The following is a 26,955-nucleotide window of genomic DNA, read 5'->3' as shown; positions in this document are numbered from 1 at the left end:
GAAATAAATACTACTTTTAAAAACCTGATATATAGATTGAGACGCTAAAAACGAGGATTCCCTTAGAAACATTTGGAGAATATTAGATACAATGTGTGACCCAAGAGTGGAGGTCCTCAAATGAAACAAAACAGAGACAACATTAGTATGTACCAGAACGTTTAGGTCTTGCTCTAATGATATCTAATAAATTTAGCATTTCCCTTGCCAATGTTTGCAGTGTAAAAGAACCACAACTTAGTGAGTTAATGGGAGCATACACCTTGCCAGACCTGTTAACAGCTTCAAATATATTACAAGTGTGAAATCTGCAACTGCATGTTTATAACTTTTCAGTTTGCAGTATTCACCTAGAGGCGAATTTGTTTGCCAAGAATATGAAACACAATTTAAAAACCTCAACAAAAGTAACGCTAAAAATATAATTTATGGAATAGTTTGCCCTCGTCTCCTACATTTGAAAAACATACCAAGAGCTGACGAAAAGAATGATGCAATACAAATAAAAACACAAATTGCACCTTTGATCCACCATTAGCTTACAATGTCTCACGTCCCGTTTCTAGTGGGAGCTACAGAAAGAAAACAGTGTTCATAAGGACAAAGGTTTACCTACTGCTCTTGGCACTGCTTTTGTGACCTCAAGGGAACCAACAGGTTGTGCAATGGGAGTTCTAGGAGCAAGGGCTGCAATCTCTGGTAGACAATAAATGACATCCATACATCAGATCAGCCCCTGAAGGAAGTGTGACACCAAAACCACTTCTTATTGACATTCAGAGACACAAAAATGTTCATACTTGAAGATGCTCCTTTGCAACATATATGCCAGCATTAGGACCTGCATGATGCAGGGACGTGACATCTAAATTAGGAATAATGCTCCGCACTTCTAAGAAACTCTGTGCGCTTCGTGCTGCAAAACTAAAGGAGCCAAGAAGATAAAAGTGTGATGGCAATTTGTTTGACAGTCATGGTTAAGAATGCTAATCACTCCTTAGTCAGAACATGTACAACAAGAAAACGTGGATTTTCACGCATGAGATTTTTCAGAACCAAACAAAACTGTTTTTTTCCATAAATGAAGGACCCTTTAAAACACGCCACATAATGAAGATAAAGCTGCCACGAGGTATGTGGAGTATATAAAAAGGACTGATAATATGAGCCTCTTATCTAGGGCAGATAATATTGACTGGATCTGTCCTTTCGTATAATTATTTCTTTTAATAAAAAAATACACATCGTATAATAAAAGGGTGCTAATGTAACACTTTATACTGGTAACTCTTAGTATTACAAAAGATCATTAGCCTGAATAATTGAAGGTCTTGTTTTTAGGACTCGTGGGAACCGGGTAGACCCTCTCTACCCTGTGATGTGTCAACCTCTTTATAGGTAAACTACGCTGAGATAGACAAGAGCCAAGTGAAAGGGGGGGATTAAGAAACTTTCCAATTTTGCGCTCTCTTTCTTTATGGATGCCCTGAGATGACACACACATATATTAAGTAACAATGCTCTAATCTGACTTGAAGGGAACTATAACACAGAGATCTACCATTATTCTGCTAACCTTTCAGCAGAAAACATAGAGTTATCTTCTCAAGTTATGTGAGTGTGTTGTTAATCTCCCTGGAAAAGAACGGATTATTTTAATGAGACCTGGTCTACAATAGCAGACAATTAGCAAAGTTGATGAATTTGGTTCCAATATTTACCCATTTCAAAAACAGTAGACATATCTTTTCCTCTAGGCTACCGACAAAGGTTCCTTAATCTAAGAGCAGTCAGTCCGCTATTGTGCTACAATCCCCAAAAGCATACCTTTCAGCAGACAATGAGTGACAGTCCGAAAGACTTCCCTCAACAATGACTAAAATTATTCAGACGGTGCAGGTCACCATACAGGTAATAATCTGTTGCTACATTACCCAGAACAATAGTTCACAACAGGACACCAGAACCTAAGTAGAGATAAATTAGTTCTCAAATCCTCATCGGTAAAAAATCATCAGTTTGGTTTCTGGCTGAGAACTGAAAACCACTCAGAGTGATTAAAAAATTAGACCCATAATTTAAGTACACAGTGTCACTACACTGGACGCAAATGATCTCAAACTAAACTCAGAAGTGGGAGAAACATCCAACAAAAAAACAGAACTCAAGTATGTGGAACAATTAACCTGTGGACGATGGCAAGACTGAGTGTTTGCAGAATCCGTGACACTATCTTGTCAGTGACTGCAATCATGGAAAGGAACCAAAGAAAAACGAACACTCACTACAAAACTATGCTAGGAACCCAATAGTGTGGAGTTTTTAAAGGCAAGCACAACACCTGTCTTTCAAGTGACTTAATTTAAATAATCTTAATTCCGAGACACTCACAACAGTTTCTGACACGCCATTTATACAATTCACCACAGCGAGAAGACTGGAGAAGTGCCAGACTACACTTCTTGATGGGAACCTTGAAAAGTACTCAAAGCAACCCAGAATGGAAATTAAAAGCCAAATTCTGAAAACCATAATACACTACTTGACTTGCAGACAATTTGTCTCTGACGGCCAAGGTCTTGCTAGAAGACCACAGGAAGACCACTATAAAAAAAAATAGCTGATGGCATTTATCCTCAATTATAGATAGCATGATACAGGTAAATTGAGATGTAGGTTTGCAGACTCATTATTTTTCTTCCCATTACAGAGGATAAAATTAGATTTCACTATTAAGTAAGGATTCTAAGAGGAGGCCACTTTCTTCACAGGCCACCACATCCCATAGAATCTGAAACGATGGACCCAGTCCTGAAGACGTCTCTTTACAATGACGCAACTCAAGGTTGACATTTGTTGAGATGTTGTCCACGAAGAGAGAAACACGTAATTGAGAAGATTAAATCCCAGCTACCATTTAACAGTTAACTGATCTACTTAGCCCCCCTTTGACCATCTCAAATCAGGCAGCATAAAGACAGGATAATCAGAATATTGTGACCTTAATGCAAATTTTTATTTCATGTAGGGATTTTTGTTCTTCGCAGATATTATTATCATCACCATATGAATACATAACTGCTTTATCATCACCATCTGAATACATTACTGCTAGCGCTCTTGGTATAGGAGTCACTTACACTATGATTCTGCGAAATGTAAAAATAGGATTTTTAGATTTCATTGTGTCAGAGTATAGGCTATGTGTACAATTTGTTTCACAAAAGAAATGTTAAATAACATCAAGAAACAGATCAGCCTTATACCCTACCATACGATCTGATGTTTTCTCTAACATCATTCAAGGCATTACTTAACCTGTTGAGGCCCTGTTACGAGATGCATGTCATTACAGATATGCTGTATTCCAAATGTAGAGAACAATTTGTTAGGAGGCAATCCTTGAAGCAAGATGATGACCTGAAACAATATACTGCTATGTGCTGGCTAGATGGCGAAGGGATAGATCCCTTCCTGCTGTGGTTCAGGGATATTGGAAGACTTGGAATCAGTTGTCTATAAAGTATGGTTTGTTTTGCAGGGTCTGACATTTTGGTGCCACCTCTATGCCTATGTAGAGTGCTGGTGGCTTTGGACCTTAGTGAGTATTTAGGAATGCCTGCTAAATGATATTGAGAATATTTGTGATGGCCAAGTAATTATACTAAAATTGAGTTGGTTTTGAAAGGTTGGCTGGTGGATTAAGTTCCATTGGTTTTGAAAGGTTGGCTGGTGGATAAAGTTTCATAATGCATGTGGAGCCTCTCACCTCCATGGTAAACAATTCCCAAATTCGTCCGCTTGCACAATTATATACCAGTATGCTGCCAGGTTATTTTTCTAGTGGTTGAAGTGTAGTTTGTGTAGCATTCCCACATGTAGGCGGTGATTCATTTTTTTTTTTTAATTTGATACTATTAAAAAAATTCAGGCATAGTTCATCCTTCACACACCATTGAACCTTCCTCATGTTATTGGTCAAGCAGAGAGGTACTATCATGTTGCAAAGAAATGTCTGCAGTGGGCAATGATATCTGATGTGTAAGCAATTCAGGTATTGAAATTCATGTTTGAGCATACAGGATTATTCCACATTCAGTCATGCAAGTAACAAACTATTTTCTGTAGACTCTGCCAGGCATCATCGGACCTGTGTCTAGCATGTGAAATTAATACTTTACTGGAGAATAGGGGTGATATTTGTAAATGTCACCATTAATCAGGATCAGACTGGAAGCCAAATAAGCCCTGGCAAAAATGTTCAAACCAGCCCAATGCTGTAGAAGGTTATGAGTAGAATGGGGCACATGGAGCATGGTTGGGTCATGAAAGCACTTCCTTCTCAGAAAGCAGCCCAGAAAATAGGAGATATGAATTAACCTTGTGGAAACGGAATAAGACACACTGTAAATTGAAAGATAACAGAACTTGGATAAATTGTATGTGTCCCTGATGAAGCTGTTAATATTGTGAAACACGTGTTGGCCAATCAGTATTTGGCAATTAAGAAAAGTGCCTCTTACATGTTTTTTGCATCTCTTTGAAAGTTCTCAGAGCATCAACCTATTCACAAGTTAGGTTCATATTTAACACAGACATATGATAGCAGATGGTAGCATCTTGAGTGTATTGTCAAACTTGCAGAGGGTATGTGTGGCACAGAATGAAACTTCTAGGTTGTTCACAATGGTTGCTGGTCCAGCAATGAGTTTGTGAGGTTTTAGTTATCCTTTTTTTAAGTCATAAGGTTTATGTTGCAGGTGAATCCTGAAAGATTCCAGATGAAGAGTGAGTGAAGAGAATGGGCCTGGGAAAGCTGTCCCACTGGTTGTAGGTTTTTCTGAACATGCTGCACAGCAAATGGAATTTGGTGATGGCCATGTAGCCACAAGCACAGGTTGTGTGCATACAGGCAGGCCTACTAAATTCCTTTAATATGTGCTGTATGTTTAATTCATGTGTTAGTGTTTGTGACATCACTAGCACCAGTATTTTATTGTATTTTGATCATGTGAAAGAAAAGGAGGTGTAGCATTTGTTTGGCTTTGACGTGCATAGGAATTCCAGGAGAATTCAGGGGCGTAGACTGGTTGAGATTCCGTTTTTGACAGTCAGAACTAGTGCTTTAAATGGGTAAGCAGATCAGAGGTAGGCATGGGCAGTGTGCACAGCCGCACAGGCTCCCACTCCTTAGGCCCTGCACCACAACACAGCCTTTAAGAATATTCCTGTGTCTCGAGGCCAAGGGAGCAGTGATCTTGCAGCACTGTGAGACCAAAGAGAGAGGGCACTCTCCCCTGGGCCTCGCAGGTATGGGCTGAAAGGGCTTCATAAATCTAATTGCTGCATATGCATGATAACCTATGCCTTTAAAAAAAGTCTGATTTAGAGCAGGTGGTTGTGGAATGAAACACAAAAAAATGTATTCTGTGGCTAATAGTCCCCTAATAACAATAAACATCTTATGATGTCTCTGTGCGCGCAAAGTGTCCTTAAAACTGATATTGGACAGTAGACCCCCCTTCAAGACTTAAGTGATGCAAGGCTTATGGAGGGGGCTAGGCTCAGGTGGGAATAGTGGCGAATCCACAATTGACCGACAGACCTCTGGCTGGACCAGGCGGTAAGAATATTTTTTTTATTACTGTCGATAAACTGGGCTTCTTGTTTGGACTGGCTTGTCCGCTAATGAACAACCAAAAAGGCTGCTGCATACTTGAGGTTAATGCGCACAGAGTCAGTCTGACTCTCCTTGCAAAACCAGCCAGCTCATTGTCAGGTGAAGAATGACGTAGGACTGGCCTGGGAAAGTACCGAATGATGTGCACCTGCTCCCACTACACATAATCCCAAATCTTAGGGAGTGACAGCAACGCCAGGGGAAAAGGCTGCTTTTCAGGAGCACTGTTAGAATTGGCCTCCTTTGGGAGGTGAGGAGACGAAAGGGGCTGTAGGAAAGGAGGGCATCTAAGGAACAAGGGGCAGCATTCCTTAGAGTACATCAATGCACATGGAGTGATCTGTCAAACACTGAGCCTAGGTGAGTAGGCAGCCAATAGTTTCAGAGAGGCAGATCTTGCATTTGAGGCTGGAAGACCAAATATGTTTGGTTGGCTAGCTAAGGATAACTGGAGTGACCTATGGATGATGGAAATGGTCCCTGCATTCAATTATATGTTTTACCGAGATTCAATGGATTTACCTGAGGGCAGGCACAATTTGGTTATTAATTCTTTGGTTAAATATGAATTGAGTGGCATGGTTCTGACCCCTTTGCAAATTGGCAAGTGTCTCTCAGAATTGAGGGACATATGACTTTTTAACTGTAATTTCATGATATGACTTTAGTTTTATTTTGCAAGCCAAGCACCAATTACCCCAATCTACCTATTCGACCTTGCTACATTAATTTTACATTTAGCTGTAAACTGTACGGATTCTACTGTAGTAAGCTGTTTTTGTTTTGTGTAAGGTGTGCGTGGAAGACTTGTTACCTTGAGGCACTGCTATTTATGGCTCTGGTTTAGATAGGGAGATTAAACAACAAATGCCACACAGTGAGAGTGGTGGGAGGCTTCTAGGGAGGGGAGAGGGGCGTATCTCTTTAGGGGCTGGCTCCCAGTAGACCTTTGGTAGTCTTTTTCTAACTTGGCCACAAACTGTTTCCCTTTTTAGCCATCTCTTATGCACATCTTTCAGTTAGTTCTGCTCTTTGCATCTCTTAAAAATTTAACTTGAGAGTAATTTCTGTGTTTGGGCACTCAATGTGCAGATGTGGTCCAGCCTTTGGTGCTTCTGCCAGCCAATATATTAGCCAGCCCACCTGTGGATGACATTTGTGCCATTTCCTCTTCTTCTCTTTTGCAATCTGTGCTTTCTTCTGTTTGCTGCAGCTTTTGAAGGTCACTCACCCGATCTAGCATTTATCTGTTGCTATTGATCCTCCATGCCTTCTGAAACCCAAATGCCTTGGCTTGAACTTCACTGGTGTAAAGCAAGGGCTGGGGAGCTACTTTAAGTCTTGCTGCATATCTCTGCAACAATCTGACTTGGAATTTTAACCATGCACTAATCAGGAAACAATTAGTGAGCAATGGAGTGATCATATCTGTTTTAGAGAGACCAAGACCTAGCTTTTTCAACCAGTCTGATTAATTTAATGTGCTTCCATGTAATACAGCTTTAAAATGTATGCACTTATTGTATTTGGATTATTATTTACATATGTAGCCGTTTTAGTGATATCCACAATAGGTAAGTAGTTTCTTGCAAAGCTGCTTCAACAATATACCAGAAAATCAGTGTCAAATCATGTCACTTCCTATGATGTTACATTAGAGGGGCCTCACAAGTTCCGATTCTGCCCTTGGCCCCACACATCTCAGAACCACCCCTGTGGGTAGGTAGGGTCAGGCACTGAGTAGCTGCACTACTTTAATTTTAAAAAAGAGAGTACCTGTACTCCTCAGCAGGGGCTCAATACTTTTAATGAGGGCGTACCAGTACTTCCCAGTGACACAGAGGTACTCAGGGACAGGGAGTACCTACACTTAGGTGGTTTCATTTCCACCACTGTATGGTGTTGCTGCTTGCTAGCAGCAGAATGTGTGAGGTAGTCACCTATGATGTAGTACAGAATGTGGTAGATGAGAAGTTTCTTAGGAAAGGCAGCTGGAGGGTAAACTAATACAAGGAAGGTGTTGTTTCCCTGCTGTGCCATTGATACTGCAGACGCAGGTCTGCTCTTTACTACACACTGGTTGGAACTAACTTGTGAGTATGAGGTCCTGCAGAGAGTCTTTGAAATAAGTAGGTTTTTCCCACCTTCTGTTGTCAGCTATGGTCCTGGTTTAAGAAAGGCATCTCACTAGTGTGGATCTGCAAGATTAATTAAGGCTTTAGTTTGGTGTTTTAGGTACTGAACGAAGGCACTCGTTTGATTGAGGTAGGCGTGGAAGACTAGTTATTTTAAAGCACTACTAATTAAGTCTCTGGTTTAGACAGGGAGATTTAACAATAGGCGCTACAGAGTGAGAGGTGGTGGGAGGCTCCTGAGGAGAGATGAGGGGCGTAGAGCAGAGTAGGTGCCACGAATTCTGGCAGAGGCGCGAATCTACTATGACTGACTAGGGAGAAGTCTCAACAATACGGCTTCCAGCAATCTGCAGAAACATGCACATCCACCAGTGACGAAAATAAAATGAACTGAAAAGTGCAAACATATAACCGCCATTAGACCTATTGTTCGCACAACTTTGTGTTAGTTCCATAAGCCATCTTATTGAGCCAGATAAATAGTGAAGGTAGCCATAACAGCAAACTGAGTGAGTGTGGGTCTCGCGGCCACAATGGGCTTTCTCCTGCATCCTCTCAGCGCCGGTATGACTGCTGCCATTCGGGCCGGAGACCAGTCCTTCTTTTGTGTCTGAATGGGAGTGGGCTGGAAGCGGGCGCGGCGAGGCCCGGCACGCACCTCCCTCTTATCCGCCTCTGCAAAACAACCCCGCCCCGCTGCTCCCTCGCAGGACCTCAGTACCCCGAGCGATGTTGCTGGTGTTGACTGCTGGCGGTTTGCTCTTTCCCGGCCTCTTCGTGCTGCTGAGCCGGGTGACAAGGAGAGCGCTGCCAGGATGGAGGGAGGACGAGTGCGCGATCATCGCGGCCAGGTAAAGGGAGGCAACGGTGGGCTCTGTCACCATGCAAGCTCCATCCCTACTCGCCCCTACGCTCTTTCACCCGCTGTCATGCTCCGCCGCCCTCTCTCCGCTCCATCAGACAGCTCCAGTCCGCTGCCCCCTCCTCCCAAAATTCACCGGCCACAGGCATCGTTATCCCCCAAACCTCTGTGCCACCCACCATCGATCCCCAACTGACGTCCACTCAGGCTTCATCACTACTTCCTCGCCGCCGAGCCTTACTTCCCCCCCTCGGGCTCTGTTATCCCCAATCTCTACTCCGTTAGCGGACCGTCCCTGCGCCCTGTATCCCGACATGCTTCATCACCCTGTTCTACAGGTGGCCCTCATTCAGCCAGGTCCAAGCACTATGCCAATTACACCAACTTGGCCCAGGCTCCGTCAACCCCCGTAAAAATACGTAGCCCATTAGGGCATCATCATAGCTCCTCTAACGATCACCAGAATCTCCATACTCCATCACCGACACCTACCCTTATAGGTTGTCTCCACCCCTCCCTCCGGCTGTATCACCCCTCTTAGCAGGGCCCCCTCTAGAGCATTTCCTTCTTTGAATTAAAGGACCCCAAAAGCCTACATAGGGACCCGAGCCCCACGATAGCAAGAGTTTGGAGCCCGCAGCTTCAGCTCCTGGCAGCATTCAGAGCAGTCACTCCCCCCAAGTGTTAGCACTCACACTGTTTGTAGTACATCATATTTGGTTTGCTGTATTATGTGTTTAAATGTTACATTATACTTTGGTATTGTCATGTGCACGCTCCACGCCCGCCATTGGAGTGTGGAACCCGTTGTAGTTGGAGGGTCAATATGCTCCTTGAAAGGCTTCATCCGGCTTCCCCAGAAGCAATTTCAACCCTCCTAATCACCCCTTCATACTGTCATCCCTCTCATGCCCCACCACAGCCCTTTTCCCAGGCGGCATCATGGTTTCTGGCCCTGAAATGATTCCAGACTCATCCACCAGTGGCAGCAATACCCTCCCCTCCCTGCCACAGGCTCCACGGCTTAAAGTGGAGGTACCTCGTCCCCTTCCCTCACTCGGGATGGCTGTACGACCCAATCGCCCCTGACACCACCCTGGTCTCCGTAACTACCCCCTACTCACTCTCCACCACTCGCTTACCCCATAATCTCCAGACTACACGGGTCACGGATGCATCGCCAGGACTGATGTAGGTGTCAGCAGCAGGTGCTTAGCTCACTGAGCTGTTACTGAGCTTCTGCGGGTCCCTGCAACATTTAATGCAACAAGAACGCATGAAAGCCTGCATATGTTATGTTTACAAGGCATCCTCGGCCTGCCGTGGAGGGAGAGAATTAGAGTTCCAACTTGTTTATCTGAAATAATTCTTTTTGCTGGAATTTAAAGTAATATATTGACGTTGTCTTGCTTCCCTCCTCCTGCCCAGACTCGTGTCTTCCTTTCAAGCTGTGCTAGCAACTGCCTCCGGACTGATCATCATAACGTCATGCAAGGATGTCAAGTATGACAGGTATTATTAGTAGATCTATCTATATATATTTTTTTTCAAAGTGACATCGCTAATCAGTTTGCAGACCTCACAATCAAACAGTTATTTTACTGATGGGTTTAACCGACTCCTGGGAAAAAGTAAACGCAGTTTTATTCTTTCCACATTTCAGTCGATCTTCTGGCCCGCGTGCCCGATCTGAACAATAAGTCAACCCATGAGGCCCAACTCGGAGTTAGATTTACCCCTGGTCACGTGCGCGAGGGGATTTCCGGCCGCCTCGCCTGTTCTTAGAGTGGCACGAGGCAGACATGGAGTGCATAAAATGCCATAGACTCTCGAGCATAGTTACCATTTCACCTATTAGACTCATGCATTTGCTCGTTGAAAGCTAGGACGTACTTTTAGTTTATTTGAAATGTTTTCAATCGTAAAACTTTGCTTAGACTTACAATGACGCCTTTACTTACAAACCTTGTTGTTAAATTCTTTGTATTCCTCACATATTTTAATTTCAGTGTTTTTATATTATTTTGCCTTTCAACCTCTTCAGGGCTCTTCGAAACCCCATTTGTAGTGAATTGGGAAGGCAGCAAAGATAAGGAGAAGGGTGAAAGCAAAATAAGGAAAGGGAGCGATCTGGGGAGAACAGATGCAGACGGGATTAATGGAAGTAAACAGTAGCAAAATTGTGAATGGAGGAAAAAGCATGGTTGTAAATGTATGGTAAAGAGCAGTAGTCGAAGTGCATTAAATAAAGTATGGGAACTGTGATGCTGCATGCAATAGGGCGGGGTCAGTGAGCGTGCGGGCGGGGTTAAAGGTGTGGCTAAAAAAACAAAATATTCTGTAAATATTTTTGGTCTTTCACCGTCAGGTTCCTACATATAAAATAACTTGCAGCTTAAATAGAAAAAAAAAGTCGTAACTCAGTGGGTAAGGCACTATGGTACATTATGAAACCTCTATTAGTTAATGCACTGCAGAGGTCTCTGTGTAACCGGAGAGCCACACAATTAAATCATGGTTGGTGCAGTGGTGAACAGTGACTTGTGTATTGTTAGTGCTACAAGGTCAGAGTCTATGTGAATATGTAAGTCATTGTTTTAAACTTACATTGCACACAGTATAATATAGACTGCTACAAAATCCACTAAAAGGTTTAAGATAAAATAGTGCTTCCAAAATATAGATTTTAGTAATACCCAGACTGTACGTAATGCATTTTTTTACATAACTGTCCCTTCAACGCCTCTTCAGGGGTAGTAAGTGCTATATAAATACAGTTTCAATTAAAAGCAGGCACTTCACAGCTCAGTTATTAACTCTTTGCTCTACCCCACCCAAAAATTCTTTGTCATCCAAAGCTTTGAGTGATTTCATCAATTAAAGCCAGTATCGGCTCCCAAGTGTTCTTTACATTTGCAGATTAACTTGTTGCGCACATTTGCATTCCTTCATGGAAGCAGGGACCCTGGCAGGCTTGTTTAGCTGTCTGTCCGGCTTTGCTTCAGTTTCACAGCACAGGAGACTGCATGACGTTTCAGCTGAAGCACATTTAAAATAGCGGAATAAAAGTTGGGGCACAAATTTTCATTAATCAGAAAAGTAGGGGCATATCGTATCCCTCCGATCCCACCCGCGTCGACCACTGGTAGAGAGGAAAAGGAAAAAACACAGAAGTACAGATGGCAGGAGAGACATTAGTGTGGTGACGTTAGAATTAGAATTAAATGGAAGGTAAAGAGCGTGCCAACAGTAAAGAAGGCTACACAGGGTTGTTTTCTGAGGAAATATGGGAGAGTAGGAAAGAGCAGATAGCAAGAAGAGAAGGCACATGCGTGATATAAAAGGTTTGGAGAGCAGGACGACTCCACAGGGAGAGGATATAGATAATGGTGAAAGGTTAAATGGAGGGACATAGCGAAGGCTCGAAGTAATGATGGTGAGAGATGTCAAACAGTGTATATGGAAATATGTTGAATTAAAATACGGACATGAGATTGGAGTGGATTGAATGGTAGCAACGATGAGAAGATTGGGAGTGGAGACAAATTCACCTTGATTTCTTAGATAAGGTACTTTTCATCTAATTTAATTTAGTGTTTTTCATTTCAAGTTCAAGTTCCTTTTCAGATTCCAGCTCGAAATATATGTCTTTTATTTAGCAGTTAATACTTTCAGTCAGACTTGTCTCACCTTGCTTCTAGTGCATATTTAGTTGTTTGCTGGCTCTAAGTTATAGATACATTTGGTTGAAGGTTCTTCCTTCATTCTGGCCAATGCTGTTTGTTTTGTTCTGCCTTTATTCTGGCAAAAGGGTTCTTGTGCCTACGCTACTCTCAGGACTTTCATTTTTATTCTTGAGGCTACCAATACCTGGATCTGCTGGCGTGGCAGTTCTTTGTCCAGGAGAGGTGCATATTGGCACTTATGGCTTGGCAGAAGATAAGGGAACACATTGAGGCAGTTGATATGTGACAAAGATTACTAGAGTGCAGAGATGAGGTACCAGTCAGATCCAAGATGACTTTCTGTATATCTCAGGTGATGACATTGTCCATCACAGCTAGTGCATTAAGCATTGCCATGGTGCCATGATAGCTCATTTAGGACACACAAGCAAAAACACTTCTTTTGTTTCATGTGGTGGCTGCTTATTCCTGAGCTGGTGAATTACTGTAGACAAAGGTGGAAAAGAAAAGTGAAAAGGAAGCATCAACGGGTGTCCTCAGCTTCCCTCTCCTTGCAGGATGATTGGAGCAGAATGTGGCACAGATATCTTGTTGGCTGTACTGACTAAAATTGACCAACCAAAATAAAATAAAAGATGTGAAAAGAGAGACTTTAGCACTGTGTGATGATTTCAGGAGATCTGAAGGAAAGTGTCTACCTGGACCTTGGAGCTTAGGAAGAGGATTTATTTTGCCAGCATTACCAGACTTCCTCCCACTGTTCGTCATTTCATGCAGCAGTGAAAAATAATTGTGTGGCTTTAAGTATATGAAAGATTTTGGGCTTACAGAAAACTGTGAACATGCACGTTCTCTTCTTTTAGCAAAAATAGGTAATAATCTTATTGAAGACCCATGCAGATTATTGTGCCCCCTTTGCTGTCGGCATTTTGCTGTGGAATATTATTACCTATTTTATAAAATACTCAAATAAAATGTATTTTATAGCTGCCTTTTAGGTGTTACCGTCTTTGTCTTTGCCCCACCTGGCATACAGGGTCGCCAACAATCTTGCACACTGGCTATGGCCTGCTCGATGCAGTGACAGGCTTCTCCAGCCATAGTCAATCTACTGTGGCTCTTCCTGGCATACGGGGTCATCAGTTCACTCCAGCACATGGTGACTGCTGAATTGGTGCTGGGAGCATGTTTCTTCCAACTTGGTCCCAAGTTCATTTCTTGGTGGCACCACCGACCCGATCAGTGCAATGAGTGGGTTTCTCCCACTGTGCTCCTAAGTTTAGTTAGTGGCGGTCCCTCCTGGCATACGGGGTCGCCAATTCAGTCTGGTACACTGGCTATGGCTTGACCAGAGCAGGGATGGATTCCTCACAAATTGCACAGGTAGTGCTCACGTCACACCTCCCTCCCGGACCTCGCTTCCTCCAACGCTGTCCTCTTCCTCACGGACACAGTAGTCTTGGCAAGCAGGTCGGTGCTGGTGCTCCAGGGCAGGTGATCTTGACTTCCCTGGGTAATGTCCCTTCACCCAGCAGGGAGATTAGCTGGCTTGAGCCCCTTGTCCTGGTTGGGGTTCTGCGTCTTTGAAATGGACATCTCTCTCCTTTCTTCTTCCTCCTGAAGGATGTCTGTCATAGCAGGCAGGACTCCAAAGCTGATTAACCCACACCAGGATTCATGGGAGTGACCAGAGTTCATACCTGGATGTCAACCCCAGTGATATGTGCATCAAAAGGTTGATCCTGGGCCCTCAGCCCTACTCTTTATGATCCCCTTATCAATCCTATCTCTCCCTTCCTGACATGTGTCCAGACCCCTTCCTTGTGATCGGTCACTGAATCAAAGAGCCCTTTGAAATGCACAGGGAGAATCTGGCTCCTCCTCCATCCAGTGCTTGTCCTGTCCAGCTTACAGGAATGCAGCAATACACAAATCTTTCTGGGGGAGTCCTCTACTCCTCATGTTTCACCAGGCAGGCCTGGGCTTCCCCAAATGGAACCCATGGTCCTCCATGTTATGTGCTAGTGCAGGCACTTCTGCACTCACTGTACATCCACAGCACACTCGCTGCCTATTACTGTTATCTTCATGTATTATGCCACCACCAGCATTCCCACATACACCACACACACTCAGTCTTCACACAATGTCAATACTACAGCCTCTCTGTACTGTATCAGAGTGCGTTATTTTTAAAACACACACGGCTTAGCACACATATTTACCTTGTGTGCACCGTACCACACTTCACCCTTTTGTGTAGTGTATTTATTGCGAGCGCACATGCATTCAGCACATGTTTCTTCCACGCATGCGCTTCCATATTAACCTAATGTATGCCAGGGGTGAGTTAAGCACACTACAGCTGAACTTTTAAAATGGTGAGTGAGCCTGTAGGCCTCACTCCTTTGGCACATAAAAAAGGACCTAGTCACTTCTACTGATCACTACACGGTATGCTGCCACCATAGTTATTGTGCTGCTTAACTCCTGGTGAAGGCAATAACCTTTCACCACCATCAGGGTAACACTTTGGGCGCCCCTCCTCATGCAAAAAAAACACCACCCATTAGACAGGTCTATGTCATAGCACACACGGATGATCTGTGTTCGCCTAGGGCAACAAATCTGCATTAGGGATCCAGACAACAACAGAGTTGGCCACTCAGGGCAGGGGTACACGTCTCTCACTATGCAGAAAACATTTCTGTCCCAACTCAAGGATCTAGTAGGGAGAAGTATTTTCTTCACCACCTGTGTGCAGTTTATTTCGGACCACTGGATACTGTAGGTGGTAAGCTAAGGCTAGCAGATTGAAATACAGGAGGCAAGTTGTACAAGTTATCAGATAAGACACTTAAGAGACCTTTGTCCACCCTTAAACTTTGCTTTTGTGAACCAGTACACCGTTTATGAATATAGATGATAAAGGGAATTATGGCAGCACGTTGTATGTGTGCTGTGGTGTCAAGAGGCCTCACAGATGCCCAGCTTCACATTCCCGATCATAAGTCACATCCATCTAAGCTTTCTTCATTTGAAGTGACATCAGCTCCCACTTCTGGTAGCAGAAATACTAAGAAGTTCTTTCTTTCCTCGACGATTGAGTTGTTCAGCCTTTGTCTCAGGCGGGCGCTCAGTACGCTTTGGAGACTTTTTTTGTAATTCCAAAACGTCCCGATAGACCTCAGTAGTGGCAGGTAGCTGAGCTGTGTTCTTGGCTTCTGTCAACCAACTCATGCCTTTTGATTTGATCTTGTGTCTGTTTTTGAGCAGAGCATTTTGCTGTTTCTGTGCTCGGATAGTAGAACAGCGAGCAAGGTGAACTGCAAAGTTGTAGTGAAGTGAATACTTATTGGCGATCTGTTTGTATTTCATCTTCCCTTCCTCCACCCTAATTCTAGCTTTACTCCCTTCTCTCCCTCTTCCCTTCCTCCATCCTATTTCGTGCTTTACTCCCTTCTCTCCCTGTCAGTCTGCTTTTATCATTTTTGTGCTTTCTTTCGGCTGCGGAGTGCTGCAGGTGCAGAAAACAAATCACACAAAAATGGATAGAGTGAAGAAAGAAAGATTACAAAAAATGGGGTTACAAATACGTATTCGCTTCAATAAATGCTGATATGATAAGGAGGGAATCTGTTGTTTCTGAATTTCAGACGTGTGACCCATTCAGTGAGAGAGAAAGTGAATCAAAGGGAAATTTAGCCAGAATGTTAATGTGCTGTTTAGTACATGAGCGCTTAGTTGCACATTGCTGCTTATTCAGTAACATTGTGTGGTCCCTTAGTCCTGCACATCTGGAGATCCTTTTCTATACTTTGACCTTGATGACGCAGAATGACTGCCATTTCAGTTTCATAAGCGATATAGTGGCTGGCTTAATTTGTATTGTGTACACAATGGAGGTGTAGAGAGCATCGCATCAACCATGCGAAATGTACATGTGCTGTTCTTGCAGTTTTGTATCAGATGGTTGCTTTTTTTTATAGGCAAATAAGAAAGGTATTAACTGGACACCAATTTCGTTAAGGGAGTTTTTTTTTGTATACCACTCATTGCTTGCTGGCAGGGCGTTAGAAAATATAGAAAGTGTATTTGGTCATGGTCAAATGCACTGGTTTGAGACTACAGATGCCTAAAGTACAGTGCCACTTCTCACACTGCCTAATAACACCAGGTACTGCCCACCAGTGTCACGTTCTCCCAGAGCCCATCACTACCAGCTGCTCATACTGCCCATGGACCATGAGTGTTGGCTAATAGCTCTGCTCCACAGTGCACACTGTGGCAACCACTGTGTGCTTTTAACACTGCCAGCAATGTGAGTTTACCACACTGGACACAATTGTCTGCTCTTCACAACGCTGCTCAACACTGTCAGCTTCTCACACTGCCACTAATGTGTGCTAGAGATGTATAATGGGTGTGAGGTGCACGCACAGCGGTGATTTACGGGGAAACCCTCTAACAGGCCCTTGATCACCTTACAATAGATGCTGTTTTCATTTGCAGGCGCCTAGAATTGCAATTCAGGAGTGAGAGAGTCTCATGTCAACTGCTTGATTTCTAAATGGCGGGTAATACATCGGAGGGGCCTTAGGTTATTTAACGTATAAGCGGTATATGTGTATGAGCATGCCTGAGTTATACAAGTGATTACGTCGATGAGGCTACTGTGACCTGGCACTCAGTGTCCACAACCTCACTTGAATGAGAGTTTATTGTTCCCTTCTCACTAAGTTTGGGTGAACGATTCAAGAGGGAGACAAATAAAATGTTTTTTAAATTGTAAAGAAAATGTAATGTGCTGTTTTTTTTTTTTTTTTGCTATCACACTGTAACTTTAAAAACTCTGCACTGCGGAGATTTATTTCACTGCTTGTGAAAATTGAAATTCCAACACCATATTATGACGGTGGCTCCAGGACCCCATGAAAGTCTTACATAATGGGTAGATACCCCTGCACATTGCTTCCGGTGATAATTTGATATCAGGACAGGCAACACATCTCGAAGTCTCTTGACCGCATGAGAACCATACTCACAAAATGTAAAAATGAATCCTTAGTTATGATTTGGCCACAAAGAAAAAGGTAACAAAATATTTTTCTGCAGATGCCAATCAGTGATTCTTGAAGAGGCTAATGAATAAATACATTAAAACTGTAGACCTTTTCAGATGAACTCTTATGCCTAGTGCCTCTAAAGCAGACATGTTTGAGTGCATCTTTCAAGAGATGGAATCCTTGGTAAGTTGCTGAATCCATTGCATAGCCTTATATGGTGAAGTGTCCATTTACTGTAATGGAGGTGGATGAATGCTGTGGACCCATGAGAGGTATGTGGAAGTAGATTCCTTATTTAGTGGATATAAGCATGTTGCTCATTCATTTGAGCATTATATCGGAGTTCTGTGACGTTAATCTTCTATAGTGTCTCCTCTTTAGATAGACACATTTTTATAGTATTTTTCTTAAGCAGGTTATTCTTCTTGTGACATAGGGAAGTATGGTGGAGATTCCCAGGGGACACCAAAACCCTGAGGGAGTAATCAACACACCTATCGGAAGTGCTGGCACAATTCTTTTCCTTCTCTAACCCTCCATATTCAACCCTTCTCCCGGGTACCTCTGCTTGCCTAAGTTTGAGAGGCGGGAGTATAAGCATACGTCCTGGAAGTCTGCAACTTCTGGTGGAGGATGTTTATATTGTTCTTCCCCCTGAGAGGTTCCTCCCCCCCCTTCACTGATTGGACTTGGAGTCTAGGTTTCTGCCTTTCTCTCCTGCAATCTCACAGTATTGGATAATCCAGAGATAGTAGGCTGGGATTCAGGTTACAAGCCCCATCCCCTTTAAAAGCAGCCTCCTCCATCCTTCCCAGGAAAGTTTTGTGCCATGGGAAATGTTACCAGGACAGACCGAAACCTTCCTAGCCTGCGACTACCCCAAAATCAAAAGGACTTGAAAGTAAGTGCGTGACCGGAAGCGGCCTGTGGCTGTCCACCTACACCTTCCATTCTCGTTGTTGAACATACTGCAGGAACTGGCCCGGTAGATTTTAGGCTGTGGTTCACAATATAATCACTTTTCCTACTCTGTGATCCCTAGGAACTGTGTTAGATACTATTTATGCAAATGAATTTCTTAATTTTAGAACAGCAGTCTCTTCATTGCATAAAACAGTGAGCTGTTTGTGCCTCGGAGTGACGTTTGCCGGAGACATAGTTTGATGGAGCCTGGTACATAGTGCCTTAGCACTCAAGTCATGCCCTGTAACGGGAGCTGTTGCAGGATCTTCTTAACTGCTCATGAATATTTATGAAACTTGCTTCTTTGTGTACCCTGTGTCTGCTTCTACTTCTGGATCACCAGCAGCAGACAATGGATATATACTCTCTCCCACTGAGCCCTGATGCGTGGACTGTGGTATCAGATAGTCACTGGTCACCTCTCGACTGTCCACCACCACAAAACCCTAAACTGCCCGCTGTGGCTCCATTCCTGTTGAGTCGCTGCTAGTATGTGCACATGGGCTGGTGGAGGTGGAACTAGGCAGCCAGGGGAGAAGTGGGAGCTCTACACTGTTATGTTTTAAGGAATGGAAGATTTTCAACCAAGGGGCAGGTCGTCCATCCCTAAAAAAATAATACTTAAAGCAAAACATTAAGGCATAGTATCACACGCAAACATATACATTGTAATAATATTGAAAAATGTAAACTATGGTTGTGAGCATTTCAAAAATATCAAAGGATCATCAAAGTCCGTCAAATCGGTTCTTTTATTCTCTAGTTTAAATGAAAAGGATGTTCTAGCCAGCCAACACACATTTTGTTACTTGGAAAAATACAATGACTTTGGACATTTCCAAATGTTAAAACATGTGCTGGCTAGCTAGAACACGCATTACATAAGAAACTAGAGAATAAAATAAAAAATGATTTGATGAACTTTGATGATTCTCTGATAGTTTTTGAGTGCTCACATCTGCAGTTTATGTTCTGGGAATTCGCATTTCCCTACAGAGGGAGCATTAGAGTGGCTGATTCCTCACTTTTTTGAGCACCAGAAGAAGGATTCACAAAACCTGTTGGACATTTTATTAATAGGATACAAGTGCGCTGACAATACCCTGGCCACCATAATTAACATGATTGAGAAATTATTTGCATTCCCTTTTCGATTTTGCACGATGTAAACACATCCCTCAAAATGGCTCTTGAATTTCCTTCCACTAGTCCAGAAGCTGTCTTTGTTCCTGACTGGCTAATAGTTGTGGCACCCAGAAATACAGTGTTGGTGGGAGAGCTCATGATAGTCGCAGCTCTGAAGTTTATTGACTTGGAGTGAAGTTCAGTTTGAAGGAGCTCCAGCTAATCTGATATTCAGTTATTCATTAATATTTCTCTTTTAGTCATAGCTGCCAAGTAACACTATGGTTGTGTGACACCTTCAGCCAATTATGGTGTCTTATCCATAAACACTTTGCATTCTGTGACCTGAATTTCCGCAAGTATAAGTAAAAAAAAATCCCAGCTGGCAAAGTCACACTATTTTCCACACAGAATTCTCATTAGATTAGAAGGCGGGTATAGGGAGTCTTGAGGCAGCAGTCTTCCCTGTTTCTCCAGAGGTGGTGCACCCAAAAGGCTGATGGGTGTCAGTGGGCGGGCGTCTTTCCTCTTTGTGTTCATGTTGTGGGTTTCTCCCTCTGTCGCCTCCTGCTAGCTGCCATCACCTGATAACAAAGAGTGTGTCTGTTTTGAATAGTTGTCATAGCATCTTTTTATGAAGGCAAAGTGCTGATTGAGTACTTCTGAATTCTGAATCTCTAACCCCACACCACTTCACTGAATAAGCCTTTGACTGCTCATCTCCCTGCCCTCAGAATCAAGTGCTAATGTGGTGTTTTTGGTGTTGAGTTATCAGTGCCCATAGTAGGCCGTGCCTAGGGAGCCGCATTGGTAAACAAGCTCAACGTACATAGTGATACTGGACGCTATCTGTGCTTTGGGGTTGATCAACGGAGCTCCTAGCACCATCACACTTGCCTCCTAACATGGTTCAAACACACTTCTGCTCCCTCATACACACACAGACACCCGATTTCTTTCTCTGTCACACACATACACACAGAATGAAGTTTACAACCATAGGTCAATAAGTGATGAGAGGTAGCTGGTTATTGGATTGTACTTCTTTATGATTTAGTGTTCTTCACAGAGGTGTGTCTTCAACACCTTTTTTTTTTTTAAATCAGAGCAGCTTTGGGTTGATCCTAAAGGATACAGAGATGTTGCTCCAGATTCTGAGTGCATAGTTGGAAAAGGCCTGCTGCCTTATTTTTCTTTTTTGCACTTCTTAGTCTCCACACTGATGGTGGCCTGGCTGTGTGACAGGGATATTAGAGAAGGTGAGCTTGTCTGTAAGATAACTGGCGGTGCTGGTGATGATGGCTTTGTAAATGATGCAACTAGTTTTGATGACAGTGTGCGCTGGCAAGGGGAGCCAATGTAGTTCCATAAGTATGAGAGTGGTGTAATCATGTTTCTTCTGGCCTTTGATGAGATGTGCTGCAGCGTGTGGGATGCCCTTAAGAGATCGCAGTGTGGAGTTTGGGAGGCCATGGAGCAGGACGATACCGCAGCTAGATGCATGAGTATAAGGGCTTGAACAGAAATTCAGAAGTCACTTTTTGGAAGAAATGGTTTCATTTTCTTCAGAAGAGATAGTGGGTACCAAGTTGTCTTTGTTTTTGGCAGTGCGTTCCATGAAGGTGAGGTTGGTGTCCAAGGTAAATCCGAGAGTCTTGGTGTTTGGTGAAAGTTAGGAATTCAAGCCAGCAAGGTGCACGTCATTAAGTGAAGATTATGCTATTTCTTGCTTGCTCTTCTCATCAAATAACAGTCATTCTTGCTTGGTTGGTGTAAGAAATTGGCTAATTATTTGAGGTGAGTGACTACCCTCTTCAAGAAGTAATCACAAACTTTGTCTTAGTAAACCCTTAAAATCATTAAATCAACCTGGGCTCAACCCTCTGGTAGCTGTGGCACAGAGCAGACAGGCTTAATTTTGGGCAATGTGTAAAGAATTCATGCAGTACCAAAACAGTAATAAAGTCAAAATGCCAAACAATAAAAATTGCAAACCAAATTAGAAAAATAGGGTAAGATCTAGCAAACAAAACAATATTAACATGACAAAAATCCAATAAAGAGAATCAGAAATAGAATTATTTAAAGTTGCAAGTAGAAATAGCACCAAAAAGCAAAAAGCACCAATTATAATCAGTAGTTGCGGTAGACTGGGACCTAGGCGCAATTTGAGTCTGGCTGTGATAGACCGTGAGTCACAATACATCAAGCAGGTTCACCCTGGTCAAAGACTTTACCTTCTGACTTAGTGCCTGAGTTAGAGTTTGGCAGAGGGGGTTACTCCATCACAAATTTGACAGGTATCACAAAAGCAGGGGTCTTCAGGAACCAGACAGGAGATCCACAAAAATTGTGTAGGCATCCTGTTCTCTGCCTTTCAAGTGTGCCCTACGTGTAAAAAGTGGCTCAGCAGACCTGTCAGGCAGAATGTGACATTGTGCTGTCTAAAGGATACCCACAGCCCCTACCCTGCATATTCTGTAGGCCTCAAGGAGTACCCTCTGCCCATTCAGGACAGCCTATTGTTTGCTCCTGGGAAGCATTTCACACCTATTCAAGACTCATCACTGGCTGGGCTACTGCTTTAGAACTTATTCATATCAGCCTGCAGAAGCGTCAGGCAGGGAAAAGGTGCTGTTCTCAGTTACTTTTCCTTAATATTTATCAAAAATCCGACTTCACAGTTGAATTGGATTTTTAAAAAAATCATTAAAATATAGTTGCTTAATTATATTTCTATCTAGCCCCTTTCCTGAGTTAGCAGTATTATTAGTATTTTAATTTGCACTCTGTTTTTCTACATAGGCCTGCCACAGTGGGCCTTGTCACTGTAAGGATATGATAATATGAATTTTCTACATGTCCCACTTTTAAATTCCATGCATCCTACCTTGTAGTTTACATTACAAGGGTCATTTTGAAGGATTGTGCTTTTTGACAGATTGTGCTGCAGGGTAATGACTGCCACAGTTAAGCTGCTCAGGGTAGACCTGAAGCCTTGTTTACTTTGTCCCTGTAGTGGATAGTACTATAGGTGCTGTATTCCACAAGCAACACAAAATTTCCAGGCCCTGAGGACACTTTTTATAATGTATACTAGAGACTTATCAGCACGTTAAACATTTCAATTTGCAATAAACCAATTCATCCATGTTTAAAGGGAAAGCACAGACAGTTTACTATGGGCTAGGAGGGGTAAAGTGGAAAAGGTTATAATACCAGATTACCAGATAAGGGAAAATCTGGAGGGACATCTTGCAAAAGATGGTCATTTCCTACAGCTGGCTTGAGCTTCAGGGGGGTGTTGGGCATCCAAGTCTGGATGAGTTGCAGACAATGTTTAGGCGTTCGATATCTGGGACAGAAGTGAGTTTCAGGTGTCATCAGCATACTGGTGAATCTTAATGCTGTTATCTGTGAGTAGAGACCCAAGGAGCTTCATGTAGAGAATGAAAATGGCAGGAGACTGTATAGAACCCTGGAGGACTCATGAGGTGATAGGGATCTTTTGAAACCTGAAGGTGCCTATGTGAGCAAGCTGGCGTTTATTCCAAAGGCAGGAGGACAACCTATGGAGGACATTGCCAGTGCATCCCATTTTCAACACAAGGCTGTGGATGAGGATTGAATTGTTGAGTGCATCACAGGTGGTGTAGAGGTCTTGTAATAGAAAGAGACGGGGATCGTCTTCATCTGCGGTCAGAAGCGTTTCATCTATAATGTGTACGGCAGTGATCTCCATGCTGCAACGTGATCAGAAGCCATATTCAGAATCATGCAATAGATGGTTAACACTGAAGTGATTTTGGAATTGAGAATGGGTTTCTTTCTATGCTCTTGCCGATGAAGGGTGGGCGAATGATAGACTGGTAGTTGGTGAGGTCATCAGAGTCTGTTGTAGGTTTCTTTAGGACTGGGAGGGTCTGGCCTGTCTTGAGAGCTTCTGGAAAGATGCTTTGAGTTAGGGAGGCATTGACAGTGGTTAGTAGGTGTGGGAGAGTTTGCCTGGAGAGAGCTTTGATGAAGGATGAATACAAAGACTTCATCTTCATAGGAAGTGGCTTTGAGGCAGTTGAGTATGTTGGCAAGATCTGAGACAAGACTTTGAAAGATGACCATTGTGGGATTTCACTAGAAGGAGTGGGTGTAAGAGGTGAAGCGGGTTTGGTGTTGTTGATGTGCTATTGGATCGTCTTCATATTTTCCCTGAAAAAGAAGATGATGGCATTTCACTTGTTTGTGGAGTATGACATAGATGGGTCAGGCAGGATATTGATGCAGTGCTTTATTGTTTCGAAACCTATTCTGCTTCTGGCTTTATTAATTGTGTGGGTATAGTACTTTGCTTTGGCTTCTGTTATAAGATGTCTGCTTGTTGAACAGAGTAAGATCATTATCATTAGTTCATCAGTGGTTTTGATTTTCTTCTATTTTTTTTCCTCTCTGAATGGAGCAAGATCTTTAGAATACCTGGGTGCTGACGTTTCTAGCTTACGCTTGCAGTTTTTCTTTTGAGTGTAGGTCTTCATATCGCTTTTCAAAAAAGTGTTGAAGTTATTTAGAAGGTTGTTGGCATGAGACGTGAAATTGGCAGGAAGAAAGAAGAGTCTATTCATTAGATTATTGATGGAGACGTCTTTGAAGGATCTGAAGATTTATCCTTCTCTTTTGGGTTCACCTTAATTTGTTGTTAGGATGCTGAGCTAAAAGCTTAGGATTGTGAGGTCATTGTTTCAGTCCATGAGCATTGGTGGTTTACACTGAATTGTTGGTGACTTGTCGACTCTGTTGCATGCAGTAAGATGTGCCACGTCAATAGCACCATGGAGGTGAGTGTCATTAGCTTGCCTATGATGCAAGATGACAGCGAGACCTCCTCCCATGTTATGTGCGTGGTCCACGTGATGAATGCTGTAGCCTTTTGGAAGTAAGAGTTATAGAAAATGTGAGGATGAACCATGTTTCCGTGATGAAGAGGATGTCAAGCTTGCAGAAGGTGATAAGGACTGTGATACCTAGTGCATGGATTACTGCAGAGTGAGTACCAATGAGCTAGAATGTGTGTTCTATAGTTTGAAGGTGTGTTTTAGTTAGTGGGTTGTATACATGGTTGGGGCTATGTGTTGGGCGGAGGCTATGTAAGTGTCTTGGTCTGGGTCTTATTGTGGGGATTGGAATTATGGGGTACTCAGTGAGGCACGTGATTATATCTTACCTTGGACGTTCCATTGGGACAGGGGTTCTTGTCCAAGGCCCTGTCTGGAGCTAACAGGTCCAGACAGGCAATGACCTTGTCTATGTCTACCATTTTGTTTGGTTATTGAAGTAAAAAGAAGGCAGGAAGTGAGGCCACTTCCTGTGTAGAAGTGCTCTTGCCTGACTTCTATTAAAGATGGCTTTAGCAGTGATGTTACTTCCTCTGTGCAGATGGGGAATGAGGACCTTGGAATTATTTCTTACCATACTGTACCTATATTTTGTATTAGTATAGCTTGGCAAAACCCTTTTTAACAAACAACAGTCAAAACTATTGATATTGATAATGGCCTTCTTGTCTTCAGCTGCACCCATCAGTTAGTCTTCTCCTAGCTGTCTGTTTTGGGTGAAAACTGGAATATTTTGTATGGCTAGAAGACTAGGCCACTGATGTGTCTTTCAGTGTTATAGCTATTCGAAGTTTATGTTGGTGGCCATTTATTCAGAAAGTTTAGTCTGCAGCTTTCTCACTCCATGGATACGATATCCAGAAAATAAAATGAATGTGTACTGCCATCCTTTACTTCCTTAAAAATAATGCATGGAGACACTGCTTGCCTTCTGAACCCCATTTGAATTGTCACCAGTTCAAACAACAGCATTTCTGAACTGTCATTAAGAGCACTACATTTCAGGAATGACCCATCTCTTTAACCATAAAACACATTTCTCTCTCAGCCTAACGTGCACATTTGTCTCATCAGGGCAACGTAGGGTATATTCTTCCCCACTTATCTGTGCATCTCCTAAGAAAGTTAACCTTACCCTGTGTATAATCAGTTATAGAAACTGATTGTGTCCTTGTTGTGGTAAGAAATAAATGTGCCATCCCTTTAGGAACAAGCATTGACACTGCCAATAAGTCTGGCTTTATGTTGTATGGTAATGTGAAGCAGGTAAATAGCATATGCATATGTGTTAAAACAAAGAACTGTAGAATAATATTGGTGTAGGTTAAAAGGTCAGGTGACAGTTGCACTGTCAAGCCACACCTGTGTGCTTGTGGAAGCACACTGCATCTGGCCAATCAAAACATGTACTCCTGACTCCCAACATGTGGGCAGAGCCAACGCTCCTCTCTGTTGGTACTCACATAATTGTCTTGTGACAGCTGCACTGTCAAGCCAGACCACAGAAACATTTTACCACACTAACCATTCTTTAAGAAATTGCTAACCTTCTTCTGGTGTCAACAACCTCATAAACTCTGGAAAGTATGAACAATCTCACGGCAGGAACAGAACTCTTGCAAGGCAATACTGTTTAGTGACCCATACTTCTCATAAGAGGATTGAACTGTAACACCACATTTGATAAGTGTAGTGTGGTATATTAAAACACAAGCAGTTTCCATATACAGTCCCTGTCTCTTGGGGCAGTTACTCAGATGGCTGGATTGAGACTGTCTAAAAACCATTTGCTAGGGCTGATATATTGCCAGGCTACTAAAGTGCACCTAAAAATACCCTAATATTGTAAAGCCAACTTACTCTGTGGTAGCTCTAGATAATCCACAAGTGCAAGAGGTACGTATAGCACAGGTGGTATAATCTGTGTACACCTTATTATAATCTGTGTACACCTTATTATAGTCATTGCTACTGTGCAAATTGAATTTCTAATCCCTCAGGATTTTATTTATCATGCCACCTTTCATTAGCAACATTTCTAAACCTTCTCACCTATTACTTGACCCCACATTGGCTGCAGTAACAAAGCCATCACCTTCAAGTTTGTATTCTGAAATGTCTGTACTGTGTAGGGACCATTGTAAGAACTTTATGGCTTCAGATGATGTGTGGTTTGACCCACATTAACTGACTATACCATCGGACTCACCCATGTATGAATAGCAGCCTTAAAATCTAACTTGATTATCACCCTGAAATGATTGTCTGTCATTTTTGACCAGTGCTGACTTTTGAAAGGGAAAGTCATAGATCTGTGAGGGCCATCTGGTAGATTATAATAGTTCAGGAATCCTTTAAAAGAAGAAATGTACGCAAGGCTTGTGTTCAGTTGCTCATTTTCATGCATTCATATGACGAATGTCCATTATCTTAACTCCATAATCCTTGTGGTAGAACATTTAAAAGATACTTCCCAGAAGATGGAACCCAAAAGAACCACTGATGTATCCTGAAATCTCTGAGGGCCTGATTTAGAACTCAATGAACAGGTT

At 42.7% G+C, this 26,955-nt stretch overlaps 1 protein-coding gene across 1 annotated transcript in view; it reads left to right on the top strand.

Moving 5' to 3' along the window:
* The first annotated feature begins 8,417 nt into the window (after window positions 1–8,417).
* The window catches only part of TLCD3A (TLC domain containing 3A), a 172,467-nt gene continuing 153,929 nt past the window's right edge, over window positions 8,418–26,955 (top strand). The window contains exons 1-2 of the mRNA XM_069226379.1: window positions 8,418–8,666; window positions 10,106–10,189. Coding sequence (XP_069082480.1) covers window positions 8,545–8,666; window positions 10,106–10,189 — 206 coding nt within the window. The 5' untranslated portion in view covers window positions 8,418–8,544. The remainder of the gene's footprint in view (window positions 8,667–10,105; window positions 10,190–26,955) is intronic.

The sequence above is a fragment of the Pleurodeles waltl genome, chromosome 3_1, assembly GCF_031143425.1.
Source record: "Pleurodeles waltl isolate 20211129_DDA chromosome 3_1, aPleWal1.hap1.20221129, whole genome shotgun sequence".
In the NCBI taxonomy this organism is placed as follows: Eukaryota; Metazoa; Chordata; class Amphibia; order Caudata; family Salamandridae; genus Pleurodeles; species Pleurodeles waltl.
Note: the sequence above shows the minus strand (reverse complement) of the source record. Positions and strands in the feature narration are given on the sequence as shown.